This window comes from Gymnodraco acuticeps, unplaced genomic scaffold (genome assembly GCF_902827175.1).
Source record: "Gymnodraco acuticeps unplaced genomic scaffold, fGymAcu1.1, whole genome shotgun sequence".
NCBI classification, from domain to species: Eukaryota; Metazoa; Chordata; class Actinopteri; order Perciformes; family Bathydraconidae; genus Gymnodraco; species Gymnodraco acuticeps.
This window is the reverse complement of record NW_022991538.1, coordinates 209,822-235,000: the sequence shown is the minus strand read 5'-3', so window position 1 is coordinate 235,000 and position 25,179 is coordinate 209,822. Positions and strand designations below refer to the sequence as shown.

General features: G+C 39.4%; 3 protein-coding genes across 8 annotated transcripts; 1 reads left to right on the top strand and 2 right to left on the bottom strand.

Annotated features, from left to right (window-relative positions):
• Nucleotides 1-68: 68 nt before the first annotated feature.
• On the bottom strand, nucleotides 69-7,713 carry mboat7 (membrane bound O-acyltransferase domain containing 7). Of its 4 annotated transcripts, none has more exons than XM_034197238.1 (9): nucleotides 7,522-7,713; nucleotides 6,356-6,435; nucleotides 5,870-5,999; nucleotides 4,895-5,021; nucleotides 4,654-4,810; nucleotides 4,036-4,231; nucleotides 3,347-3,499; nucleotides 3,039-3,215; nucleotides 69-2,338 (listed from the first exon to the last, which is right to left on the bottom strand). In XM_034197238.1, the coding sequence occupies exons 2-9, from the start codon at nucleotides 6,429-6,431 to the stop codon at nucleotides 1,963-1,965; spliced, it is 1,392 nt and encodes a 463-aa protein (XP_034053129.1). In that variant the 5' UTR covers nucleotides 6,432-6,435; nucleotides 7,522-7,713; the 3' UTR covers nucleotides 69-1,962. The 4 variants fall into 4 exon arrangements, with proteins under 4 accessions (XP_034053129.1, XP_034053130.1, XP_034053131.1 ...); XM_034197239.1 differs by having other exon boundaries at nucleotides 1,963-2,338; nucleotides 6,356-6,438; nucleotides 7,522-7,672; XM_034197240.1 differs by having other exon boundaries at nucleotides 1,963-2,338; nucleotides 7,587-7,638.
• A 311-nt stretch (nucleotides 7,714-8,024) lies between these two features.
• rps9 (ribosomal protein S9) lies at nucleotides 8,025-10,327 on the bottom strand. Its single transcript, XM_034197244.1, has 5 exons — nucleotides 10,285-10,327; nucleotides 9,420-9,532; nucleotides 9,181-9,303; nucleotides 8,827-9,013; nucleotides 8,025-8,282 (listed from the first exon to the last, which is right to left on the bottom strand). The coding sequence occupies exons 2-5, from the start codon at nucleotides 9,514-9,516 to the stop codon at nucleotides 8,105-8,107; spliced, it is 585 nt and encodes a 194-aa protein (XP_034053135.1). The 5' UTR covers nucleotides 9,517-9,532; nucleotides 10,285-10,327; the 3' UTR covers nucleotides 8,025-8,104.
• An 889-nt stretch (nucleotides 10,328-11,216) lies between these two features.
• On the top strand, nucleotides 11,217-25,139 carry rbfox1l (RNA binding fox-1 homolog 1, like). 3 transcript variants are annotated; one of them, XM_034197228.1, is made up of 12 exons: nucleotides 11,217-11,648; nucleotides 16,801-17,034; nucleotides 20,164-20,331; nucleotides 20,457-20,510; nucleotides 20,598-20,690; nucleotides 20,878-20,947; nucleotides 21,040-21,099; nucleotides 21,465-21,615; nucleotides 21,698-21,737; nucleotides 21,825-21,892; nucleotides 22,413-22,494; nucleotides 22,699-25,139. In XM_034197228.1, exons 1-12 carry the CDS (start codon nucleotides 11,562-11,564, stop codon nucleotides 22,741-22,743), a joined length of 1,152 nt encoding a protein of 383 aa, XP_034053119.1. In that variant the 5' UTR covers nucleotides 11,217-11,561; the 3' UTR covers nucleotides 22,744-25,139. The 3 variants fall into 3 exon arrangements, with proteins under 3 accessions (XP_034053119.1, XP_034053118.1, XP_034053120.1); XM_034197227.1 differs by having other exon boundaries at nucleotides 11,221-11,648; nucleotides 20,161-20,331; XM_034197229.1 differs by lacking the exon at nucleotides 11,217-11,648 and adding an exon at nucleotides 15,327-15,469 and having other exon boundaries at nucleotides 20,161-20,331.
• The last annotated feature ends 40 nt before the right edge of the window (nucleotides 25,140-25,179 follow it).

Sequence of the window (25,179 nt, the reverse complement as noted above, 5' to 3'; positions counted from 1 at the left end):
ACTGACAAATACTTCACAGATAATCACATAACATAGACTTTCAAGAAAGAAAAGGCAAGACATTAGCCTTGTGGAGGAAATGCTGATATGTATTTCACAAGTTACAGCGTTACAGAGCAGCAGGTGCCGTTTGTGAGGCTAAAGAAAAGAGACAAAAGGCTTAAATAAATATTCTGGAGGTGAGCGAGCAATAGAAGGACTACAAATCACAATCATCTGTGTGCAAGAAGAACAAAAAGGTTTTGGCACATAAAGGGTAAAGGCAAGACTCAAAATACATCTGTAAATCAAATCAGTTACAGGTAACATGTGGAGAATAAATGACATTGGGAGATAAGATGTTTTTCTACTCTGCTTTCAGACATGCACATATAAAACAAAGACACAGTAGTGGTCACACAGTTTGAGACAGGAGTGAGTGAAACAACTCAATATCTTTTCCAACAGTTTATCGAGGTTAGGGCCGGGCGATAATACAATATCTTTATTTCTCAGCAGTGAATTGTGAAAATATAACCATAGATTCTGATCTTTCTGAACAATTCTGCTTTTGGGCTATTTTACATATAGTTTGCATACAGTTTTCATATGGTGCCGTATATCAATAGAGACATTGTTTTTGGTTCGGTTTGGTGATTTGACAGTAAGATTAGGGGAAAACTAGTCGTAGCATGTGCCAAGAAAGAACCCATTAAATGTTGAAGCAGATCTGTATCACAAAGTGGACACCGTTTTTTTTTGTCCCGTTCTGCAAATGGTCTGGCCCGAGGCCTGAGCTCTGTAAATGCCTCTCCAGTCATCGCTGTGAAGATGATTTCAACTGTATCGCCCAACCCTAGCTGTGCTGTTATTCATGACCTACGTTGGCAGCTAATAGTTATTATGTGAAAACGTGTTGTATTAAATGTTTGGTCCCAACCCTGAATGGTCCACGATGGCAGTACAGACATTTTGGCAGTGAATGGACTGTTGCTATCTTACAAGCACTCATTAGCAGACACTTTAGAGATGTCCGTGCAGATGCTCCTGATATGCTCACAGTTACAGGCAGAACAACACTGAGGAAAAATACATTTTAAATTCTCAAGGATCAGGCAATAAAATGATGAACATTATAATGCTGGAAACAAAAATCTTAAACACTTATAGAAGTTTTAAGTAACCAGGCAGCAATACAAATGTAGTCAGCAGGGGATGCACAGTAAGTTTAACATTGTATCACAACAACATCATTCTTTTGAGATAAAACAACTGTCATTGTGATGATTTAGGAAGCCATTATTTTGTTCCTCAAAATAAATAAATCAGAAAGCTTATACAAGACATATAATGTCATTTTTTCCCCATCAAAAATCTTTCCATGCTGTACTCCAATATAACGTTGAGTGCTGCTGGAATGTTATGTTGGTTATGGAAACTACGTTTAATTACATTTAATCTCTCCTCTTTTAAATATGTATACGACCTTACGAGGCTTGTTTGGTTATTGTTTGCTTCGCCCCTACTGAATGTTTTTAAACAGCATTCTTGCCATTTCAACAACCCCTATTTTGACCAGCATTACAGTTCACTTAAACTCTGAATGGTATTGTGAAACAAAAGCACATTTACTGTACAGACAGGCGCTCGGATGAGGAGTGAATACACTCTCCCACACCCCGATTACCAATCACATTACAAAAGTGACATTCATTGAGCTCAAACCATTCCTCTCCCAGTATTCACAGTACTTATATGTACCAATAAGTATTCGACCAGTTCTAACCTGTCACACTCTCTTCTAATCTACTGCATTTTCTATGACATTTTTGTTTGAGATTTGTTGCTTGTAAGATGAGTGTTGAATGCAATGGATGTTGGAAAATCCTACCTACAGTGACCCTTTGTCATGTCTCAAAAAATATCCAACCTGTTTTTTTTGTACCTCCATTCAAGTCCTGTTTCTCTCCCGTTGTTACATTTTCAGTCTTCTCTCCCTCTTCTTTTGTCCTCTTTTTCAACTCTCCTTCCTTCCTTTTTCCCTCCCTTCAGAACCCTGCCGATGATGATACAGGCGATGGCGATGATGTGCATGCTGAAGTAGATGGACGCCCAGTAGTGGATGGTGTCAGAGGCCTTGAGCAGCACGAAGCCCATGCACATGTAGTCGTACGACCTCATCTTCAAGAACCAGTGAACCCAGTCGAAGATGTTCTGACCAGACGGACCCAGTCTAGCTCGGACCGACGACTCCATGGCCGACTCGGCTGCGATGCACAGAGGGATGGTGAGGAAGGAGAGATAGTAGCCCACATGAAGTCCATGCCAGTATGCACTGATGAACATGGTCCAGCCGGCCCTGAGAGGTACAGACAAACAGGAGAGAGGTTAGAGTCAAAAAGACTGAGGGTTTCTGTCTACCGTCACTTCAGGGATTTCAGATAAACAAAAAAATGCCGGGGCACATTTAGGTTTGTTTGTGGTAATAAGGGCAGTTTCAGTGTGTGGTGAGACAATAAATAGTCACTTCATGTCATCTGTCTTCCAGGTAATAAACATAGAAGAACTTGTAACTAATACAATTAGATTTAAATGATACGTCTGGACATCGTGTATTTTTTGCATGCAATTTTTCAATCTTTACCACATGATTATTTTATATAAAATATTGATTTACCAGAAAACATGCTATATTTTAATATATTTCATTATTAAGATATGAAAGGACTCTTATCAGGACAGAAGATTTTGACCATATCTCCCAGCCCTACTTAACTTGACTTAAGAAGTCAAATGAAATCAAATATGTTTGTCTAAAATAGGAGAGCTTCACAGACATCGCTGCAAAAAGATTATAAATGAAAGATTAAAGCTGGTTAGAAATGAGGGAATAACTAGAAAATATGTTTTAAAATATGATGACACTTGCTACTACCTCTCATTTAAGAAGCTATATCCTTGCACAATTCAAATAAATGTATTTTAATGCCAAAACAAAATGGGTTTGGGGGTTCATGCCTGTGATATAAGCAGAACCTGCTGCACACGTAAGGCCTTACCTGAGGGCGTAGGCCCTGAAGGGGGCGTTGGGGTAGATGTAGTGATGCAGCCACCACTGCACCGTCATGTTCCAGTAACGCATGCCGTGGCGGACCTTCACACAGAAGTCCGTGTTGTAGCAGTCGATGTTCTGGATGGTTTTGAAGTCATACATCTCGTCAGCGCTGGGGTCAGGACTGGCAAAGAGGGAAAAACAATAAACTCTTTACAGACCAAGATTGTTAACAGCAATGCAATTACAATTTACTACATACACACATATTGATGCATCCTCTTTTGATATACTTGTTGGCCAGTGATGAAGTACCTGTAGTTGACAGTGGGTCCTCCTCCAGGTTTGGACAGCGCTTTTTCTGGATAGCAGCCCAGACCTGCAGTGATAAAACCAGCCTCAGCTCCGCACCACGCTGCATAGAAACGCATCCTGAACACGAAGAACACTGCTATCATGTAGAAATACCTGGTGTTAGAGAGAGAAGAGTACATTGTTCATCTCAGTACCAAAAAACAGCCGCGATATAAGAAATACATTCAACACTAAAGCACTACCAGGACCTCCATTATTATCTTTAAAGCAAACAATATATTTCTTTAGCTCACCATGAATAGTAAGCTATGCTTTACTTTGTCTCATTGTATTTGCAGTTCTCTGACCAACAGCAGCAACACAAGTAGAGACACTGTGCAATCAGGACAATTTAGGAAATATTCTGAAATATTACCTACAACATTTAAGTATATAGATGTTTAGCTTATATAAGTATTGAGCATTTGTTGGGTTATTCCAGTCTGAGAAAGTGAATGAAATGAGCTTTTAACATTACATAAAATATAATATTATAAAGCACACTTTTAATAGCATTTAAATTACTGTGTTTTTTGCAGATCCATGAAAGTATGCATCGATGCTTAAATAATAAGCCTAAAACTCATAAAACTAACATTGTTTCTCTTATTAAAAGACATTATCAGGGCAGATTTGCATTGTAATAATACCTAAAGAAAAAGTTCTCATCCAGGAACTCGTCTGTGCGAACGTAGGCGAGTGGGAAGACGGAGTTGACGGAGATGAACAGAGCGCCGTAGAGAGGAACGAGCTTCAGGCGCTGCAGGCACGGCCCCCAGCCGGGCAGGGTCTGCGGGCTCGGTTGCTGCAGCCAGTCAACGTACGTTTGGAAGCGGAAGAACGGGCCTTTAGGGAGATGGAGGGATGAGATTAAGGAATAAAGGCGGTGTTGTGAAGACAGTGATAGACAAAAATGGATGATATAGATAATGCAAGAACCAAAAGGGAACAGTGGAGGAAAGTGTGTTTTGAAAGAAGTGAGGGTGGTGTTGGAAAGGAGATGGAGTAAGAAAACAAAAAAAAGTAGAGGTATTTAAAAAAAACAGAAGAAATTGTAAATAAGACTGATAACGTTATGGACTCACACAATATTGGACAAGAAGCAGGGGGTGAGACAAAAAGAGACAACTGTTAAAATTCATGCAAAAGCAATAAGAACAACATGAGCTCACACACAAACATAATGTTTACAAACGTTCACTTCAACATGACACAACGTCCTCTTTCCAACAGAAGATTCTGAGTGTAACAAGTTTCCACAGACTTACCCGTCATTATACCGGCATAGCAGTAGCTATAGGACAGCATATCGTAGAGGGAGGGCACCTGAGACAGACCACCAATGACAGGAGACTTGGCAAAGGAGCTCACGTCCTTCTTCTTCTCCATGTGGAAGCTGTTCACCTCGTTTGCTAAACTCACCATCTGAGTAAAAGATACATAAGAGTCAACAAAGATGCCCACACTGTAACACTGTGTGTTTTAATGGATCTGACAGGGCTTCTTTACCTTCAGAGTGAGAAGCAGCTGGATGGCGTTGGCGAAAGGTGTCGGTGCTGGCAGACCGAACCAAGTGACCAGCCGGAAGAAGAGGAGGTAGAGGAAGCTCCAGCCGAGACTCAATGCTGGGGCATGCCTGGTGGACAGAAATAGATGTATTGTTAGAGTTTTACGTTTTACGTCTGCACAGTAGCATTATATGGCAATTGTCCTGTTGTGTGCCATGTGTGCATCAGCATTTACTGTACACTACAGCTGAAATGTGTCCTTTATCAATTAGACTGGTATTAAATGTATGTATTTAGTTGTTTGCAAATGCATTTATTTGTCAGATATGATATTTGTACACAAATACATTTTATATTTATATACTGTAAGCTGTCTATCTCTACTCTATCTGAGATCATGTAGGTAAAAGTGCTTGGACAACTTTCTCCCCCACCGGCGTTTCTAAGCTCTATAATAGTTGGCATTAACAATCAGATCACTGTCTGTTTTCCTCAGAGCCAAGCAACTACAAACAAGAGAAAATAAATGTTTTCCTTTACACAGTTACTCTGGTTGTTCAACCATCTGGCATCTCATCTACTGCAATCGCAAGCAAACTACTTGTTATAATAAAAGTACTTTTCTCTTCCTGTTTTGGTTTGGCAATGGTCGTCGTTATCCTAAAGCCCATCAATATTTAACCTCATAATCTAAAAGCAAATATATTGTCTCTTTGTCACTTTTGTAGGCAAACAAAAACGTATGAGGGCTTTTTAATATGTCTGTTAAAAAATTTAAATGTTTAAGTTCGGTATCAATCCAAAAGGTCAACATTTTATTTATTGTTTTTCCATTGTGAGGATTAACCACTTTATTTTGGCCATATGTAATGAGAAATTGAATATCTTTAGATGCAAGTAAAGCAAGATAAGCCATTTAAAAATAGTGTGTGTGTCAGTGAAATATGTTTGTAAAGCATGTATGCCCATGTCTCACCGCCAGCTGATCTTTATAATAATCCATGTTCCAATCACCGTCACCAGAGAGTGGAGCGTGTGGATCTGACAGGTGACGATGGCGACAGAGAGGCCCAGAAGAAGAGCTGCCCCCTGCTTCACAGGAGGACCTGAAGGAAAACAAAAGTTGTCAAATAACAACAATTATAAAATAATACAGTACACAAACACCGGAACTAGGTAAAAAAATAATTTCTCAGCATCATTCACATTTCAAAACATATATGACCGTAGGCAGGATTATAGCTGAAGAGGAGCAGCCCTTCTCATTGGTAAAATGTTAAAATTATAGTGTTTTTGTATTTTGTCCACCCCATGTATGTGAGTAATAGAAAATCATAACTTCCTGTCCCACAATGCAAAATGTAGCCCTTTATAAGACACAATTTAAGATTAATTAGGAATAAAAAATACTCAGTAATAAGGACCATGAGTTATAATAAAACTATTGACCAACAATACTCACTGAGGTAACGGAAGAGGAACCCAACAGGGATGGAGGCAGCGAGGATTCCTAAGTAAACCAGCTCATCGGGAGACATCTCTCTGCTGGGACAAAAACACTGATCAACTCTAAACTTAATCATAAATGCATCCAAACCATTCCAATACACTGAGAGCAAATTGCATTGGAACAGCTGGTCATTTGTTATTTTTTGATGACTGTATCCAAGAACCATTGATCAAGTCCTTTAGTGTGTTTTACGGATTTGGAAGTGCTAGATTGCATAACATTACATTGTGGAGGTAATATTTCTTGCAATCGACTAATTTAATCCTAATTATCCTAAAATACATTATTTTTGGTCAACCATTTATCTTGGGAATTTTTGTTTTTCACTATAATGTAATGTTTACTTATATGGTCCACACAGGAAGATAACGTTGCTAATACTAGGTATCCAAATAACTAAATGAAAGCAGTAATACTAATGTTAAAATAAGGGTGTGTTTCACAATATAGGAAGCCGATATCTTGCCAAATTACAGTCATTTCCGGTAATATGTGCAAGAGCACTTGTAACATTGTTGCAGCATTATGTAGCACTACTTTGAAAAGTCGAATAAAGAGATTGAATGCAAGGGACAGCCATGTGCCAAAATTACGTAACCTATGTTCATAACACATGGAAACATATCCATGGGGTCAATGGGAGGAATATGTTTGTGACTGAGTACACAGTCGCCAAATCTCAGGTACTTAAGACCAGAAGAAAAATGGGGCAAACAGCTGATTCTTTGATCAGTGTCATGAACTGTAGATTAGTTACTCAACCTAAATAACCATAGTTTAATTTACACGGGAAACAAGTAAACAGCTCAGAGCTGACGTGTGTCTTCCCAACAGTGCCTTGTCTAAAGGCTAACGTTAGTTCCAGGAAAATGAACGTGGAACAGCATCAACGGTAGAGAACAAAGCAAGCCACTGTTTAATACATCGTGAGAATACAAATGTAGCACAGAATGAGTGTTAAATGTGGAGGATGAAACACCAACAAGCTGTATTCCTGTCTGTGTTTACTGTATGGGTCTTTAGCGTTAGCATTGCGAGACCAAACTACACCCTCAGCGTAACGTTAGTATATAAAAGTGACCGACCGTTGCACTAGTCAGTTGGAAGGTTTTACTTACATTGATAGTGTTAAATCAGCAACGTTTAAATAACTCCAGTCCCTGGCAGAGCCGGTTACACCTACCCATTCACACCGCTAACACGAAATGCATTACTTCCGTGCACTGACCATGGGGCACCGACTGAATGTTGCAACCCTAGTTAGAATGGTACCGTCCTACACGGTGTCGTCATCACTCGTCGACTAATCATGAAGGTTTACACCAGACATATAAATATATGTCTATGGTTTACACAACCTAGGACTGTACCATTCTAGCCTGTATGGATAATCCGGTCCGAATTGAGAAGACAAAACCACCACATATCTGTAGCTATTGCAACTGATAGAACTAACTTTACAAAAACAACACCTCGTTTCTACTTCATCCATGCTTAGATAAAATAGTTTTATTGATCCCAGTTTGGGAAATTATGTTAACCATGCATATTTGGCTTTGAATATAACTCAATAGTATAGATCGATTTATATTCTATAAAGAAAAGTGCAACAACTCAGTTCTCTGGTCAGACCAAACAGTTTTATTCAAAATGTTGACAGAACAGGCAGTATCAGAACACACTTCCTGGACTACATCCTTTTTAATCTTCCTCCTCGTCGTCAGCGCCTCCAGTGCCACCCTGGCCCTTCTTGGCGTTCTTTCGCTTGACGCGGCCTGGGCGTCCACCACCGTATGGAGACCTCAGGGAGAAGTCGATGTGCTTCTGGCTGTCCAGGCGAACCACAAAGGAGGGGATGTTCACCACCTGCTTTCGCACACTGCAGAGATGGACAAAGAGTTAATCTCTAGAAAAAAAACATTACAATTGCCAGTTTGATAGATTCCACTTTAGTTTAAACAAAAGACAGGAATCCAACTGTATGACCAGTCCAGATGAAGTTATCTTAAATGTCTAGATTGGCTATTGCCATTTATTTACTGCAGGCTTCATTTACGAGGAATTCTTGACACCACAGAAAATCTGAGAATGTGATTTAAATCATCAGCCTGAGTAATTCGTACGGCACAAGGTGTACAGTAAATATGACAGTTGCCCGAGGTGCAATCCCCCGTAACTTACCAGACAGCCACAACACCACAGTGGCACAGCCTAAGCCTTCAGAGGCAGGATTGGCTCTGGGCAATATCTATTGACAAGGTATACGGTTTTGATACCGAAGTGACCTTTGTGAAAAGTTTAACTGATCTCAGCCGAGAGCGTTAAAAGTTGATGGTCCTCTGAAGAAAGAGGAAGCATTGAGTTGAGTCTCAAGACTTGAGTACCATTATCTGACATTTTCCCCCAAGAGCCTTGTAGCTTACCGAATATGCCTCTGGCGGATAAGGACACGGGCATGGTGGATGCTCTTGGCGAGTCCAAGCTTGAAGACCTGTGTCTGCAGCCTCCTCTCCATGAAATCTTCAACCTTCAGGCCCAGGATGTAATCGAGCTTCATCTTACCCTCATCGAGTACGCCGATCCTCACCAGACGTCTGAGCAAAGCATTACCTGGTAACAGGAGCCATTTTAAAATCCAGAACAAGGACGAAAATAGCCACTAAGTAAAGTTACAATTGGCCTCATTCACGAGGAATTCTTGACACCACAGAAAGTCTGAGATTTGATTAATTAATCATCGGCCACTACAATGAAACGTGAAATGGAATTTTGCATACCTTCAAACAGACGCTTGGGGTCCTTCTCGTCAAGAGTGAGGAGCTCTCTGGCAGCTTTGCGGATCTTGGCCAGGGTGAACTTGACCCTCCACACCTCACGCTTGTTCCTCAGACCATACTCGCCTTGAAAAAAAAGATGGGACAGTCAACCGTTAAATTCAGTATTATGTAGTTCTTAAGAGGGCAACATGGAGTTTAATTCATAACTATACTCGAGATTATGAAATCACACAGCATACCAATGAGTTTCAACTCCTGGTCGAGACGGGACTTCTCGAAGGGGCGGCGGGGGGTGACATAAGTCTTGCGACAAACCCAACTCCTGGCAACGGGCATGGTGGCTTATAAGTGCCTGCAATAAAAGACAATTAGTACTGTATTTAAAATGAGTAAATAGCCATTATTATCTCCACATTTATATATCTAATAAAATATATACACGCACACATCAGCTTTAGATAATCCCAATGAATCAACTTAATTTCACCAGTGTAAAAATAAAATGGCATCTACGTTATTATTTTAAATACTACTACATAGTTCAGCAATACGTTCTTATGATTAATAAACCTAGGACTGTGGCTGCCTTCAAAATCCTGCAATTCTGTCTTTTCATCTTATTAAAAATACAATCTGCAGTTGAAAAACAACTCAGAAATGTGCAATATATTGTATTGTGGGAGATATGGATGTTAAACTCCCAAAACAGTTTCACATTAGCATTAGGCTGTAATGTGTCGCAAAAGTTCAGACGCAGGTATTGTTTGTAGAATGTATTAAGTCAACACTACTAAGTCAGGAATGCTTCATAAAAATAAGTGTGTAAGACACCATGAAAATACGCTAAAAGCAAGCCATTGTAAGACCTACGACAAGGCCGCAGATGCACCGCACCACGTTGTTAAATGTGACAAGCTAGCGTTAGCTTAGCTTAAGCCGAATAAGCTTTTCAATGAAACAGTTAAAAAACCATAAGTTGGTTATCTAAAAAAACGTTTCCTTATACAACTAGATTTCCTACAACTATGTAATACCAGTTGTGTATTTAAGATGTCTAATGCTGTGTGTTTGCGAAGTGTGGTAGCATGAGGCCGCATATCATACCTGTCTCGCTCAGGCCAGCGAAGTAAAGAGAACGTTAGAGGAAGTTCCAGTTTATTTATAGGGCCTACGCACAAACTGCATATCCCAGGATGCACCTCTGCGCCCGAACGGAAGTAGGAAAATTGGTCTTGTTGCACTCTGTTGGTCAAACAAGGAAAACACATCTGAAAACTAAAGGTAAATAATATGTTTCTTAGCGGCAGATATTTTTGAAGCCCATCATAAATATGAATCATAGTCACACACCTGATGATTATAACGTACTTTTAGCCGGTGGATCATATACAACTTACAGATAGTTGTTATCATCCAGCCACCAGGCTTCTCAATTCTGAAAACATTATCATCATGACTGCTTTTAATGAACCTGGACTGTTATTTGTTGCTACTTATCTTTTTCAGCAGTATTTTTTATTATCTATCTATTTCATCCCTTTTTCTAATAGCATTTGTGAAATTATTTTGGATAAAACTGTTTGTTAAATTACACACAGTCCTGTTTTATATTTTATTTACGTCATCCCATCTTATCTTACACCATATTGCCATTATATATACATGTCATCTTAAATGAATATTATTGCATCAAGTGCTTTATTCATTTTGGAGCTTACCTGTTCACTCAATACATTTAATTGTACGTTATGACCTTGTATTAACCTACAAAACACTTGTAAAGTCAAACTGAACGGAAACTGAACCTAACTTTAGGGTCCACTAGGAGTCAATTGACTTGCTTTGTCTTCGGGGTCTCTCTCTCACTATACCTCTGTTGAATTGGCTTGTATTGTAAAAGTGTGTAACAAGTGTGGGAGATCTTGCATGACAACATGTGTAAGAGTGAGGGTGGTAAGGTGGTAAACTCAGAGAGAAGGACATGGTCGACTATTTATAAAACTCTGAAATGGGACCCTGAGCATGTGTTTCTGTCTGTCAGGCTGCACGATCAACTGATGGACACACAGAGGCTCACTTGCTTTCTCTTTCACAGCCCTATATCCTGTCTTTTCTGGACAGGACACCGGTCATTTTGTGGACTTTCTTTGCCTTTTTCTTCTTCGAATAATCTGTGAGGTTAAATAGAGTCTTAATCTTCTTTCCCCTCGCCCTTTTGGATCTTCTGTTTTTCCTGTTGGGATTGTTTCCTCTATTTTCTTCTCCAGTCTGATTTCCTGCTCTCCTGTGAGCGTATCAATCTTTGTATTTTCCCCAACTCTCCTGCTCCTTTTTTCCTATCTTCCACTGTTCCCTGTCTCCTTGTGCGTGGTTTTTGTGCCATGCTCTCCTCGCCCACTGTGATTCTCCAGCCCTATGGACTTCCTGTCTACCCACAGGCAACCACATGCTACCCCAGCCTAGTTCAGGTAAACCCTCCTTCATTTGTTAATTAAATCGTAAAATCTCCTATTTTCGGTCATGTTTGTCTTCATTCAATGTCCTTTCTGTTAAGTCTTATTACGGTGACTCAGGGTTCAGAAGTGGAAAATAAAAGATTAGATGTGATAATATGATTGAAATCCATTTTGAATGAGTTAAGGGCTGCAACAATTGCGATTACTTTCACGACTATTTAATTTGCAGATCATTTTCTCGATGTATCATATAGTTGGTCAAATGTCAGAAAATGTTAGCAAAATGTTGTTAGCATTATAAAAGGACTAAGGAATTAAATACACTAACAAATGTTCACATTTAAAAAGATGGATCAATTGTTTTTTTGCCACTCAATAATCACTTTATTGTCATTGCACAATCCTGACAGTGTATACAAACCTGTTAAACAGTTATGAAGGGAAGATAGTAAAAATATGTAAAAGATATATATTTTTAAATATATATAGCTGTGAAAACAACTTCAGAGCTTTGTTTTCTTTGTTATAAGTTAGAAATGAATGTCGGTGCTGCCAACAAACCATCAAGATAGCATCCCCAGTGAGGAGTTAAACATTTAATACTGCAGAAGAAACCAAAGGGCCCTTATTTCCTTGATAAATAAGTCCAATCTTACATCTAATTTGGTGTTAGTGTTGTGTTGCTCAATAGGGACTAATCGTGTTGTGCACAGAAAAGATTAGAGGAATGACAAATCAATGAGGCCTGAAGGGAGCTGGAGAAGCACACTGATTACAAAAGATCCCATACGTTACATAGTTAGGACACATTTGGGGTTATCTTTAGTCCACGGGTCTCAGGGAAGTGATGCCAGCAGTGTGTGTGTGTGTGTGTGTGTGTGTGTGTGTGTGTGTGTGTGTGTGTGTGTGTGTGTGTGTGTGTGTGTGTGTGTGTGTCTAAGCGTCCCTGACATGCCATTAATGCCACAATGCATCTGGTATCTCTCTACCTTCACACCAGCTGTATTTTTAGCCTCCTCTTCTGAGGAGATAATCACAGGAGGAGATTCTGTCACCTGTCTTGTTTTCTTCACTCGACTCTACTTAAAACGGTGTGAAACCTGCCTGTTGTGCCTTTTACATTTGGATTATTTAGCTTTATTAGAAGAATAAATCACATCTAGTTTAAAAAAAGGAACATTTAGATGGGTGCTTCTAAGAAAAAAAAAAGAGAGATTCGAAACCTGAGGGATGGAATACTAACTTTTCCAAAGCAGTCTAAACGTTTTACTGTCTGTTATACAATATGTGTAGCTACTCCTTTATCACTTTTATTGGAAGAATACTAGCAAAACAATTATTTGGGCTAGGCAGACAGGTGAATGGGTGGCATGACGGGTTTATCCAAATACTATAATCATTTAAGCAGTTCCTTATTCTATATAAATGTCCTGATTATTGCAAACATGCTTTGAATATTATGGAAACCTAAATAGCAGAAAGCAGGATGTAGATAATGATTGTGTTGAAAAAGGAACCATTAGTTTGATTTAATAAACATCCTGTTCACAAACATTTGTAACTTGGCCGGCACTAAAAGGCCACATCTGCAGTTTAGTGTCGTCTGTGTGTAAATCCTGTGGCAGCTGTCCCAGCATGCACCTGGCTCATAGCTGTTGACCTCTGACCCCCAAGTGACAGCTGAGGAGGGAGAGGAGAAGAAAGGAGAACACATGTTAAACAGAAAAAGCCTGTAAGGAGGAGAGGGGGGACACTGTGTCTGTATGCACGCCTGCTGACACTGTGATACTGAATCTGGCACAGTCGTGGTTACTTTAAATAGGGGGAAATGAAATAAACTTGCAGTGATATCTAACAGATTGTGTTATCTACACTCATCTGTCACTTTTGTATCTGTAAGTAGAGAAACCTGGCAGTCAGAGTTTGGTTGTCTCATGAGATACATGGGACACAAAACAGACAAATGTTAGTGTTGACGTGTTTGGAAACATGTTCCAGCAGGAATGTGTACCTAACACCAAAGAATCCCTTATTTTACTGAATTCTCCATGAGTAGACAGATTGGCAACAAGAACTTAAATATCTCACGGGTTGGATTTCTGTGAAATTGAATACAGACATGTATTTTAACCAAAGGATAATGCCATATGTAGTTCCCTAACTTTGACATTAGCATCACAACATGAACTTCTTACTTATTAGAACATGTTAGCCGGCTATCTGGCTAATCCAAGATGGTAAACATCATGCCTGATTAACAGCTGCATTTTAAATGCCATTGTGATTTTGCTAGCATTCTGATGTTAACTCTTAGCTCAAAGCACAGCTGTGCCTGACAGAGTCTGACAGCTGTTGGCTGTGGTTTCCACCAAGAGAGACTCTGAACAACTCATGGTACTTTATTTATTCTGTTGGATGGCAAAAGTTGGTATTTACAACAGAAAACATCATAGGGGTCAGATGTTTAGGACAATAGCATTTAGTTTATGTAGTTTTAAAACTTTGCTTGAGTTACGCGTGTCCAAATTCAACCCTGCTTTACCCAATTCCTTTTTCATTGTCCCTGTATCTTCTTATTTTGAGTGCAACAGCTGGTAAAGATATTTAAGAGTTTATTAAATGTCAGTAAAATGAGTTATTCATTAAAGGAAAACCTAAAGTCCTAAAGCTGGCTGACAAACCTTTGCATGTAAGGTAACACGAAGATAAAAGTTATGTCAGTATATATTCGTTTTCAGTCCTTATGCTAAGCTAAGCTAACCAGCTATTACCTCTAGCTTCATATTTACAGTAGGCTAAGGACATTTAAGAGATTTAAGACTTGAATGATTTTTTGTATTTCCAGGATTAGATTTTTAAGGATTGTATTCTTCTCCAAAAGTTGAAAACGTTTTTCACCTTTTACCTTTTCTGAATCTAATATAGTGTGTGAATTTTTGTCTGAATCTTGCATGTAAAAGTGTACGAGTACAGCACTGGATTACATGTACTTTCTGTCCTACATATCTTTTATTATGATTCTCTTCAAATCTTATATAATATAAGAGCTATTTTTTAAGCGGTATTGCGGTATATATTATTTAAAAGTGATGTTGGAACCGTAATAATACCATGTTGGCTTCCTAAACACGATATTCTTAGAGTCGACCTTTACCATGATATACTGTAGGAGCATTTACATCCATGTATACCCCATGTGCTGTGTGTGTGTGTGTGGGTGTGTGTGTGTGTGTGTGTGTGTGTGGCCTAGCATTACTATACTTGTGGGGACCTAAATCTGTTTACACAGTCACGTGTGGGGACTCGCCTCCCTTATGGGGACAAATTGGAGGTCCCCATGAGGGGAATCATTAATTTTAGGGTGAAGACTTGGTTAGGTTTAGGGTAAGGGTTAGGGTTAGGGTTAGGGTTAGGCATGTGTTGGTTATGGTTAAGGTTAGGATAAGTCTCCAGGAAATGCATGTAAGTCAATGTAATGTCCCCTGAAGTGATGCATACATGGTATGTGTGTGTGGTGTGTGTGTTGTGTGTGTGTGTGTGTGTGTGTGTTGTGTGTGTGTGTGTGTGTGTGTGTGTGTGTGTGTGTGTGTGTGTGTGTGTGTGTGTGTGTGTGTGTGTGTGTGTAAAGTGATGGTGGGTGGGGGATGAGGTGATTGACAGCTGCAGATGACCACAGCTGGTGTGGGCTCCTGGTGCCTTTTTGTTCTGGCGATCATTTGATGTGATTGGTGGATGAATAGAGCTTTTGGTGCGGTAGGCGGGTTGTTAGCTGACATTAAAACATGCAGCAGTTGTTGGACAATGCACCAGAGAGCGAGGAATGCACTGACAGGGTAAGACAATGCTTTTAGCTCCTTACCTGAATTATTCACTTGGATCATGGCTGTAGGAGGGTGAACTTTTGTTTCTGTAATCTGTTTTCATTTACATTTCTCATCTGAATTCTTTCTATTTCTGACTCAATGGAGTTTAATGTAGAATTACTTTGTGATTTAATTGAAATCAGGCTGTACTGCTCTTTTGATGTGACTCTGATTCATGGTTTCACTCTTTCAAACCTTAACACTAAATATACCTTTATCATTTATTGAGAAACTAAAACAAGGAACATTTGGGCTTTTTTGCTTATTTATTCAAATCAATAATATTTTACAGTTAGAAGTAAAAGTCCTGTAATCTAAATGTATTAACTAAAATTACATAACAATTCAAATCAAAATGTGCTTGTGGTAATGGTTCTTACTATGCAGAATTGCCAATTTCAGGATCATTCACATTTACTTATTCTTTTGCAACTATGCATTAATATCACTGTAATGTAGGTGATAGAGAAGGAACACTGCTGTGTAGCTTAAAGGTGGGGTAGGTAATTCACTTCAGAAACACTTTTTGTTATATTCCATGGAATGCTCTTAACGTCCCGATAGCAATGAATATATTAAATGCTTTGACAATAAATACATTAAAAAATGTCATCTGTGAAAGCCGTAGTACTGTAAAAAGCACGACCAATCATTTTAGCCGCCCGGCTAAAGTAACTGGATGGCCTACCTGCCTGCCAGCCTTCCATCTGTGCACAAACTTATCTCGTGCCCTCCTTGGTCATGTGCGCGTTCGTGTGTGTTGGAGGAGGGGCTCTGTAAGGAAGTCTGAAGGAAGGGGCAGATTTTTTTCGGCTGCGTATTTTCAAATTCTAGCGCACTCGAGCTGGTTTCTCCATTCTTACCTTTAATAAAGTCTCACTTTAACCTATATTAATCCATCCTCATATACTGATGATTTAGTTAGTTATTCTGAATTAGAAAGTTAGGAAAGAAAATGTAGTTGATTTAAAAGTAAAAAGCAGCTAAAATGTTCAAGTCTCTCAAAGTGTACTTGACATGAATATTAATTAATCTACACCACTGTCAGTTTTATCTGCTTTTTATTTTTTTGTATTTAAAGGTTCAAACAAGCTCTCAGACGTTAATAGGTTAGATGTTTGTTTTGTGATTTCCATACTTTGAGGGCTTTGTGTTTATCTGATGTTTGTGTCGTCATATTCAAACTGACAACAGATCATTCCTGTGAGAGCCGGAGAACAGACGCATGACGGTCTGTTTGTTTACACCTCTGACATTTAATATATTGTGGTGCTGATCCCTCTCTCTCTCTCTTCCTGCAGGGAGGCCCCGGTCAGGAGGCCGGCCCCGGCAGCGGGGACCCCAACCTGTCCCAGGTCTACGCCCCTCCTCCCTCATACCCCCCCCCAGGGCAGTGTCCACCCACATCTGCGGGCAGACTGCCTCTTGAATTCACCTCTGCACACCCCGGCTCAGAGTACGCTGAACACTCCCAGCTCAGAATCTACCAGGGGCCCCAGCTCGAGGGGGCCGAGGTTCTGACGTCCAGCCACGCGGTAAGAACAGTTTGTGAATTCACGACAAGCAGTCCCAATTAAATTAATGTGATAAGTAGCCCTGCTGCTTCAGGTAGAACATCCTTATGTCCCACCAGGGGAGCATGGACAGATAGAGTTTCTTCTATATTTAGAGCCCCACTTACACTTTTGTGTCCATGTACGGGAATGCTGTCACACTCAAAGTGAGGGGGGGCAGCTGAGTGGGGGTTTGTTGATGAAAATAAATCCCCACTTCTCCATCTTCTAAGTGTCTCATTTAGCAGGCAATAAAACAGATCACCTTTCAACATTATGGCTGTGACATTTTGTGATGATATGAACAGTTAAGTATTTAGAGGATCACATAACGTACACTTTCTATAAAAAGATTTTCTTAGAGGGTTTCAAATGTTTTACTGTTTCATCAGTGGAGTGTTATGTTTCGGTGTGAATTGAAATATAATTGTAAAAGAAGGAAAGAAATAGGTCCTATGTTAAGTTAAGATGTTTCTGTCTATTTTTGTTTTGAAAATTCAACAGTTTGTCTCACTGTAAAAAAGTTTTCTCAACAGGCACTGTGTGTTTATTTTAACTAAGTAAACAAATATTCCAGTGCAGTGAAATTATTTAAATATATTTCCTTAATAAATAAACTTCTTCCCAATATGTACTAAAATCGAATTCATAATTGTAGTGCAGCAACTTACATAGTCTATTTTTAAACATGCTGGTGGCATTGTACCAACATGCTGGTCCAACTATTTGTCTATACATAAATAACTTAAAAGCTATTCCCTGGATTGCAGTGAAACTAAATGACATGAATGAGTCCCAGGTGAGGTTAACAATTTAGCTTTTGAGTGAAATATCTTATCACCTATTTGATGGATTGCTGTGAAATCTGATACTGATATTAAAGGTCCCTAGAGGATTAACCCTAATGACTGTAATGATCCTCGGACTCTGTAACAGTCAGTACAGCCTCAAGTGTATGTGTTATAAATACTACCATGATAACATGATAAACTACAATGTGGCATGTTAGCATGCCATAATTGTGAGTGCAGTGTATAAGAGTTTGGTTCTAAAGAGAAAACACTTTTTTACACATTGTGCTTGACCCTTCAGCTAACTGATGCTTGTCAAATGAATAATTTGTAATATTTTAAAGCTGACTTGTGTTGTCTTTTTGTGAAATTATTGTTGTTTAAAAAAGTATATTGTGGTATTTATTTGTTGTTGTAATGTTGTGGAGATTCTATATAATGTATAAATATTTGCATTGTTGTTGTTCTGTAAACAAGTTAACACAGGCACTCATTTCTGGAAACACGTTTGAATTTTTGTTCTCAATTCACTTTTTAGAACACAATAGATTTGTATGGCTCCATTTAGACATAAATGTGTGTCATTACTTTTGCAGTGCAGTAAACCTTTGACATCCACTAATAACATTTCCTTCAGGCTTGAAAACCTCCACCATGACACGTTCAGAGGGCTTTAGTGTGATCTCTCTTCCTCCTCTCATAAATGTGTTGGCCCCATCTATATATTTTATTACTAGAGCCCCTGACATACTCGGGTCCGTGCTGAATTTCGGGGAAAAGTTGAGACGCCGCCATGGAGGGAGGGGGTCAAAGGGGGAGGCTGACCAGATGACCCCCTTTCCCCCTCTGAAATATCGCTCAGGTCCAGAAACACAGTTCTGCATCGTGAAATGACACCACCACCCCCCCCTCCCCCTCCCTGTATCCCTGTCTCCCCATTTAGCCTGTGTGTTGTGTGTGTGTGTGTGTGTGTGTGTGTGTGTGTGTATGTGTGGTGTGTGTGTGTGTGTGTGTGTGTGTGTGTGTGTGTGTGTATGTGTGTGAAAGTGTGTGTGTGTGTGTGTGTGTGTGTGTGTGTGTGTGTGTGTGTGTGTGTGTGTGTGTGAAAGTGTCTGTGTACCTTTTTCTGTCTCTTCCCACTTTATTAATGATGCCCCTTGACAAATGACCTTTAACCCCTGGCAGAAAAGCAGCACCGTGACCCCCGACTGACCCTTGTGGAACGTACAGTTTTACACTCTTTGCCTTCCCCCTTCACCCTCTTCCTTTTCAAGCTTTTTGCGCACCTTCTTTGCCTTGTTTACTTTGGTTTCATTTTATTCTTCACTGCTGCACTGAGGCCTTTTCCACTCTCTGCCTCTTGGTGCTAGAATGCTAATACTGACATTTTCACTTTTACACAAGGACTGTTTCTTTATATTTATATATCAACAATTTTGTAGTATTTTTCTTTGCTTTGTTATGTTCTTTTTTTATGTTTTCAACATTTCTTCTCTCGCTTTCACTGCTGAAGCTCACTATATATATTTATTTTTTCTATCTTTTCTTGTTTGTACTTATTCATTTGTTTTAAAAAAACATATTTTTAACATTTATTTTCTTGCAATGGTTGATGATGCTGGGTCACCACCAACATAAAAACATGCACACAATAGCATCGTGGTGCATTTTGGGAAAATGAATGTTTTGGTTTTGGCACATTAGTAAACTTTTCTGCATGGGGCAACTTTAAGTTAAATATTACTACAGTTTTGTATGTATATTACAGGTTATTACAATAATATGGGACACTCAGTGAGAGTGTTCATCATTAAACATTATTTAACACTTTGAAACAGCTTGAGTGAATATGACAGGTTTATAATCCATATTGTTTTTGTACAGTGCATTGGTATATACTCTCCTCCAGGCATGTATTTAAAGACCTCACTAAAATGGAGCCCTTTTCTTGCCTCCTCACATTTGCCTTGAGAGGGATCACTGGTTGCTGAATGCTCTTTGAACTTTGGTTTGAATCACTTCATGAAAATGATGCTTAATGCTCTGTGATGCTGACATAAACAATATTCTCTGAAAGATGTTACAGACTGTATTCTCCAAATTAACTTTATGATTTTTCTTCCTTTTCTTTTCCTTTGCTTTCCTACTGATGCCCTTTCCTCGTTTTTTCTTCTCACCTACTCTCATCTCACTCATGCTCTTTCTTTTTCCATCTTTCTGTTTCATGTGTGTTCCTTCACGTCCTCTTCCTTTCTGTCCATTCTTCTCCTATCGCTTCCTCTCCTCCTTCTCCTCCTGTTTTCATACTTTCTCATAGCAGGAGGATGGTTTGGCCGCTGTGAACTCTGACCCCCTGTCGGTGTCATCAGGGGGCGGGGCAGGAGATGGAAGTGACGAGGAGGGGTCCAATAAGGCCCAACCCAAACGCCTCCACGTCTCCAACATCCCGTTCCGCTTCAGAGACCCGGACCTCCGCCAGATGTTTGGGGTAGAAATCTCTCACTGTCACGCAGTCTCACAATGCCTTTATAAATCGTTATATACATCCTTAAACAAAATGAAGTTATCTGTATCTATTATATTATACTTACATACTTATTCTGACATTTCCAGCAATTTGGGACGATCCTTGATGTAGAAATTATCTTCAATGAGAGGGGGTCCAAGGTGAGCATCACAGGCATGATAAGAGTTGAAACTGAATTTTAAAATAAGAAAACAGAATATTAACATTGTGACGGTGTGGTCTTGCAGGGCTTTGGCTTCGTCACATTCGAGAGTGCAGGTGAGGCGGACCGAGCCAGAGAAAAGCTGAACGGGTCGATTGTGGAGGGGAGGAAGATTGAGGTGAGGGAGAATTCATTTTTTGAATGAATATTAAGTTATTTATCTTATCTCACACTGTGTCTCTGTTGTACCACTAGCCTTGTTTGGCTCCGTATTGTTTTAAGTTGATTGCTTCAGTTTGTTGCAGAATTTGCCCTAAGCTAATTTCCCTATGGAACAATAAGGAATATGTTATCTTATTATCCAGGTTAATAATGCAACCGCAAGAGTAGTAACCAAGAAGCCCCAGACGCCGCTTGTAAACAGTGAAATTCCAAGTAAGACTCCCCATTCATTTGAGCTAAGTTCACTTTCTGCATGATTCCGAGTGGTTTTGTGTGAAACTTATCCCAATGTTCTCTATGTGTAGCTTCTGGATGGAAGATGAACCCCGTCATGCAGGCGATGTACGCACCTGAACTCTATACAGGTAAGACACTCTCTGTAACACTCATCTGTTATTAGGGCTGTGTTTTCATTTGACTTTTGCACCCTTACGCTACTTACTTGTCTCAGTTTATGTTGTTACACTGAGAGGGAAGAGTCAATGGCTATAAACAGATAACAACACTTCTATCTGGGTTAGGGGGCTTAAACATAACATCAGATAAACCACTGTCATAGCAAGGATCTTTGCATATAAACTACACTGTGCTATAAATTCAAAACTATTAGGAAAATATAAAAGTATTTATAGTATATTTTCTCAAACCCCTAACTATTATTGTAATGACATCACCTGTACATTTACATTATATTCAAAAGATTTACCTTTCACGTTTTCTACCATTTTATATCCCTTTGTAATGGCCGGTTTCCCCTATCCCATGGCCGCTCCCACGCTGGCGTACCGAGGCTCTGCGCTGCGGGGGGGGCGAGGCCGCGCCGTCTACAGCACCATCCGCTCTGCTGCCGCCGCGCCCACTGCCGTGCCCGGATACCCCGGGTAAGACTGTGTCCGAGTGCCAGAGCCTCTTCACTCACTTCAGTCTTCAGCATTTTAATGTTGTTTCACTCACTTCTTTCAGGATGGTGTATCAGGATGGACTGTATGGAGCAGAAGTCTATGTAAGTAGCTGCACACATTTCCTCCTTAAAGTCATTTTAAAGTGTTGTTACTATAATAATGTTATTTTTATTGTATCTTCTGTGCAGGGTGGCTATCCTGCAGCTTACAGAGTGGCTCAATCAGCGTCTCCTGCCACGGCAACCTACAGTGACGGGTAGGCAGATTTTACAACGAAAAAAACTATTGTGTAACTCAAATCAGCTTTTAGATCCTTGAAACCATTTAAAGAAAGGGAAATGATATCAGATGAATCAAAAAGTATTCCGGAATTCAATTATAAATCATTAACATTTTATATAAAACTGTATACATGAACCTTATATCAGTTGATTAAAAAAACCTACTTATGTTTCCTTTAAAACCAACCAGTTAAGTAACAGGCACTGAGGTCAGGTCATGCATTTTGTGTCTAGAAATGTAGGAGGACTAACATCCTATTCAGTGCACATGTTGGACTTAAACACATGTCCGATTTTAAGGCTAATTCCGATGTTATCCTTTATTTTCAACATTTAGAGGCAACATTTAAACACCAAAAGACTGTGGAAAGTAGAACTAAATAAAAGCCATCATTGAGGAGATAAATGAATAAAAAAAGGAAGTTTAATAGGAGCCTTTTTTTAAATCCTGGCTACATCGTGACATGTGCATCTGCTTCTGATGTTTTTGAACAGATACGGACGTGTTTATACGACATCTGCGGACCCCTATCACCACGCAGTCGGACCAACAACAACATATGGCGTTGGTACAATGGTGAGTGAAACACACACACACACACACACACACACACACACACACACACACACACACACACACACACACACACACACACACACACACACACACACACACACACACACACACACACACACACACACACACACACACACAGCCTGCAGAGAGATCTTGTGTTACACGTGCGGTTAACAGCACCTGACACAATGCTTCTGTTTACAGGCCAGTTTGTACAGAGGAGGATATAACCGCTTCACCCCGTACTGAGCCACACACCCACACACACGTCTCTCTGCCTCTGGGATTGGCTGATCCATGGACGCTGCAGGACAGATTGTGAGATCCTTGGAGAACGTGGAGATAGTTTTACTTCCTGCTGTCATCACAACCTCTCCTCGAGAGACTAAACAGACTGAAGATGTAAATAGTGTAGCACCCATTCACTATCCTTTCTACCGATGAATACTTAGCCCCTAGAAGAGGATGTTATTTAATATATAGACAGTTGCTTAAAACCTTTAAAGGATAATTGTTTTCTGAATTTAAAGTTGGCTAACACGGCAGAAGTTAGTGAAAATACTGTGAGAGTTACTTTTGTGAATATCTGAGATTTATCAAGTTTCATGTCATAGTTTGTACAATGTTATTATTTATGGTGACAATTATTAACTAAATCTCTGTGCGTGTGTGTGAGAGTGTGTGTGTGTGTGTGTGTGTGTGTGGTGTGTGTGTGTGTGTGTGTGTGTGTGTGTGTGTGTGTGTGTGGTGTGTGTGTGTGTGTGTGTGTGTGTGTGTGTGTGTGTGTGTGTGTGTGTGTGAGTGAGCATATGAGTGAGGTAATTCATCTACATTGTTCAGTTACAGACCCAGCTGTGACACTGGTTTCATTATTACAAGCAGATAAGTAATGTTTGTTGGGGTCTAGTTGGACTTTCCTTTTCTTTCCTTTTCTTGTCTTTCTAACAATCTACCTCTCATTCATTTTCAGCTTTTAATACTGCTTTCATTATAAATCCTGTATCCCTTTCTGTGTGTGATATTTGACTCTGCAGAGCTTTTTCTCTCTCTTTACTTTTCTTCCAGTAAATGCTGATTTTACATAGTTTAGTTTCTGTGGCTCCGTACCTCACTACACAAAGAGCCCTTTTTCTCCTTTACTCACCCAGGGAAGGTTTGTTTTTCTAAACATTCTCACAGTTATACTCGTCGTGTTCAACTGGGCGCTGCGGTAAGAAGCAGTGTTCTGCTGTTGGCTTTATTACACAAATACAGATTAGAACCATTTAAATGATTCAGACCAGAGTCTGCTCAGTGTTACAGTTCAGGTACCCTTCTTTTCCCTTGTCTAAATGATCCTTATTTCACTCTTTACTGTCGTCCTTTCCTCTGAACTGTTGAATGACTTCTTGGTTTGTATTGATAGTTCCTCCTTGGCCTACTCTCTGTTTCTGTTGCATTCTTTTCTGCTGTGTTTGATGTTTACCTCTAAATAAAAAATATGTTCTCTCTCTTTTCCTATTCTGTCCTTTATTGATTTGTAAGATTTTCCATTCTTTTTTTATTCCATCTCTTATTCTTTACTGTGTCCTTCTCCGCTGCTCTGATACCAAAGAAGACTTGATCCTTGATCATTGTCACAACACAAATCCTAAAGCAGCCTCTTTCCTTTTATGTCTTGCACTTTGTTTCCTGCTTCTACTTTCTAATTATAAAGCTTTTTACCTTGTAACTGACATTTCTGCTAGTCTTACTCTTTCTTTTTTCTTCTGTCCTATATATATATATATATATATGCTCATGAAACTTCTCCTTCTATCTAATCTATTTTCTGACCTAAATTAACTGATTTTACTCTGCTCTTTATTAGTAGTAGATTTCGTTTTATCATGATTTATATTTTAATCATCTTCTATCTCTGCTTTTTAACTTTCCTCTGAGTGACTCAAACCTTTGCTTATGACTTTCTCTTTGCATGCATATTGTTCTGCTCCTCTGCACTGTGCAGGTCTGGCTTTACTTTCTTGTATTTAGCTTTTTCCTTGTCGTACTTAGTGCTTTCTGTCTTCTGAGTGGATTTATAGAATTCTGAGCTGCAGCCCTTCTTTAGATCCTTTCTCTTTCATATTGCTCTTTATAGTTTATTTTTCTCTTGCGAAACAACGTCTCTTGCTGTACAGGTTCTGTTTCATTTCTCCCCCCCTCCTCTCTCTACAAGATGATTTTTTCCGACCTTGGTATTATATGGGGCTTCATTTTTATCAGGCTTTCATTGGAGGTTAATACAGAAATGTCATGGTTTCATTCATTTTCATCCTTCGAGGCACTATATGTATACAAAGTAATGCTTTAAAACAATTTCTCCTGCTTTTCCTATTTGTTGAATTCTCTTTCTTTCGTTTTTAGCCCATCTGCATGTATATTAACATTTAGTTACTGCTCTACTCTCTCCTTTTTTCTGTCATTTAAGCTTTCTAATATTTTTTCACCATAAAACTCCAACTTCATTTTCCAACAACTCCATTCAATTCACTTTGACATCTTCTTGCAGCTCAAATGTGTTTGCCGAAGTGAAAATGTCAACCAAAGCTGGGTAAAGGCAGAAAGTGAAGGAAACTCTTCAATTATCCAGCTCGTGTCACTCACAATAAAACGTCCATGCCAAACCCTGTCGTTTTAACTTGTGTTTTTGTTGTATCCATTTAT

What these genes read in the sequence shown, in the direction of transcription:
- mboat7 (XM_034197238.1), bottom strand. Translation starts at nt 6,431, where the DNA reads ATGTCTCCCGATGAGCTGGTTTACTTAGGAATCCTCGCTGCCTCCATC. An exon ending in ATTATAAAGATCAGCTGGCG is followed by an intron (nt 5,022 to 5,869) that starts GTGAGACATGGG and finishes TCTGTCCACCAG; the next exon opens with GCATGCCCCAGCATTGAGTC. An exon ending in GGACCCACTGTCAACTACAG is followed by an intron (nt 3,216 to 3,346) that starts GTACTTCATCAC and finishes CCTCTTTGCCAG; the next exon opens with TCCTGACCCCAGCGCTGACG.
- rps9 (XM_034197244.1), bottom strand. Translation starts at nt 9,516, where the DNA reads ATGCCCGTTGCCAGGAGTTGGGTTTGTCGCAAGACTTATGTCACCCCC. An exon ending in CCAGGAGTTGAAACTCATTG is followed by an intron (nt 9,304 to 9,419) that starts GTATGCTGTGTG and finishes TTTTTTTTCAAG; the next exon opens with GCGAGTATGGTCTGAGGAAC. An exon ending in CCCCAAGCGTCTGTTTGAAG is followed by an intron (nt 9,014 to 9,180) that starts GTATGCAAAATT and finishes TCCTGTTACCAG; the next exon opens with GTAATGCTTTGCTCAGACGT.
- rbfox1l (XM_034197227.1), top strand. Translation starts at nt 11,562, where the DNA reads ATGCTCTCCTCGCCCACTGTGATTCTCCAGCCCTATGGACTTCCTGTC. An exon ending in ACCTCCGCCAGATGTTTGGG is followed by an intron (nt 20,332 to 20,456) that starts GTAGAAATCTCT and finishes TGACATTTCCAG; the next exon opens with CAATTTGGGACGATCCTTGA. An exon ending in ACGGCAACCTACAGTGACGG is followed by an intron (nt 21,893 to 22,412) that starts GTAGGCAGATTT and finishes GTTTTTGAACAG; the next exon opens with ATACGGACGTGTTTATACGA.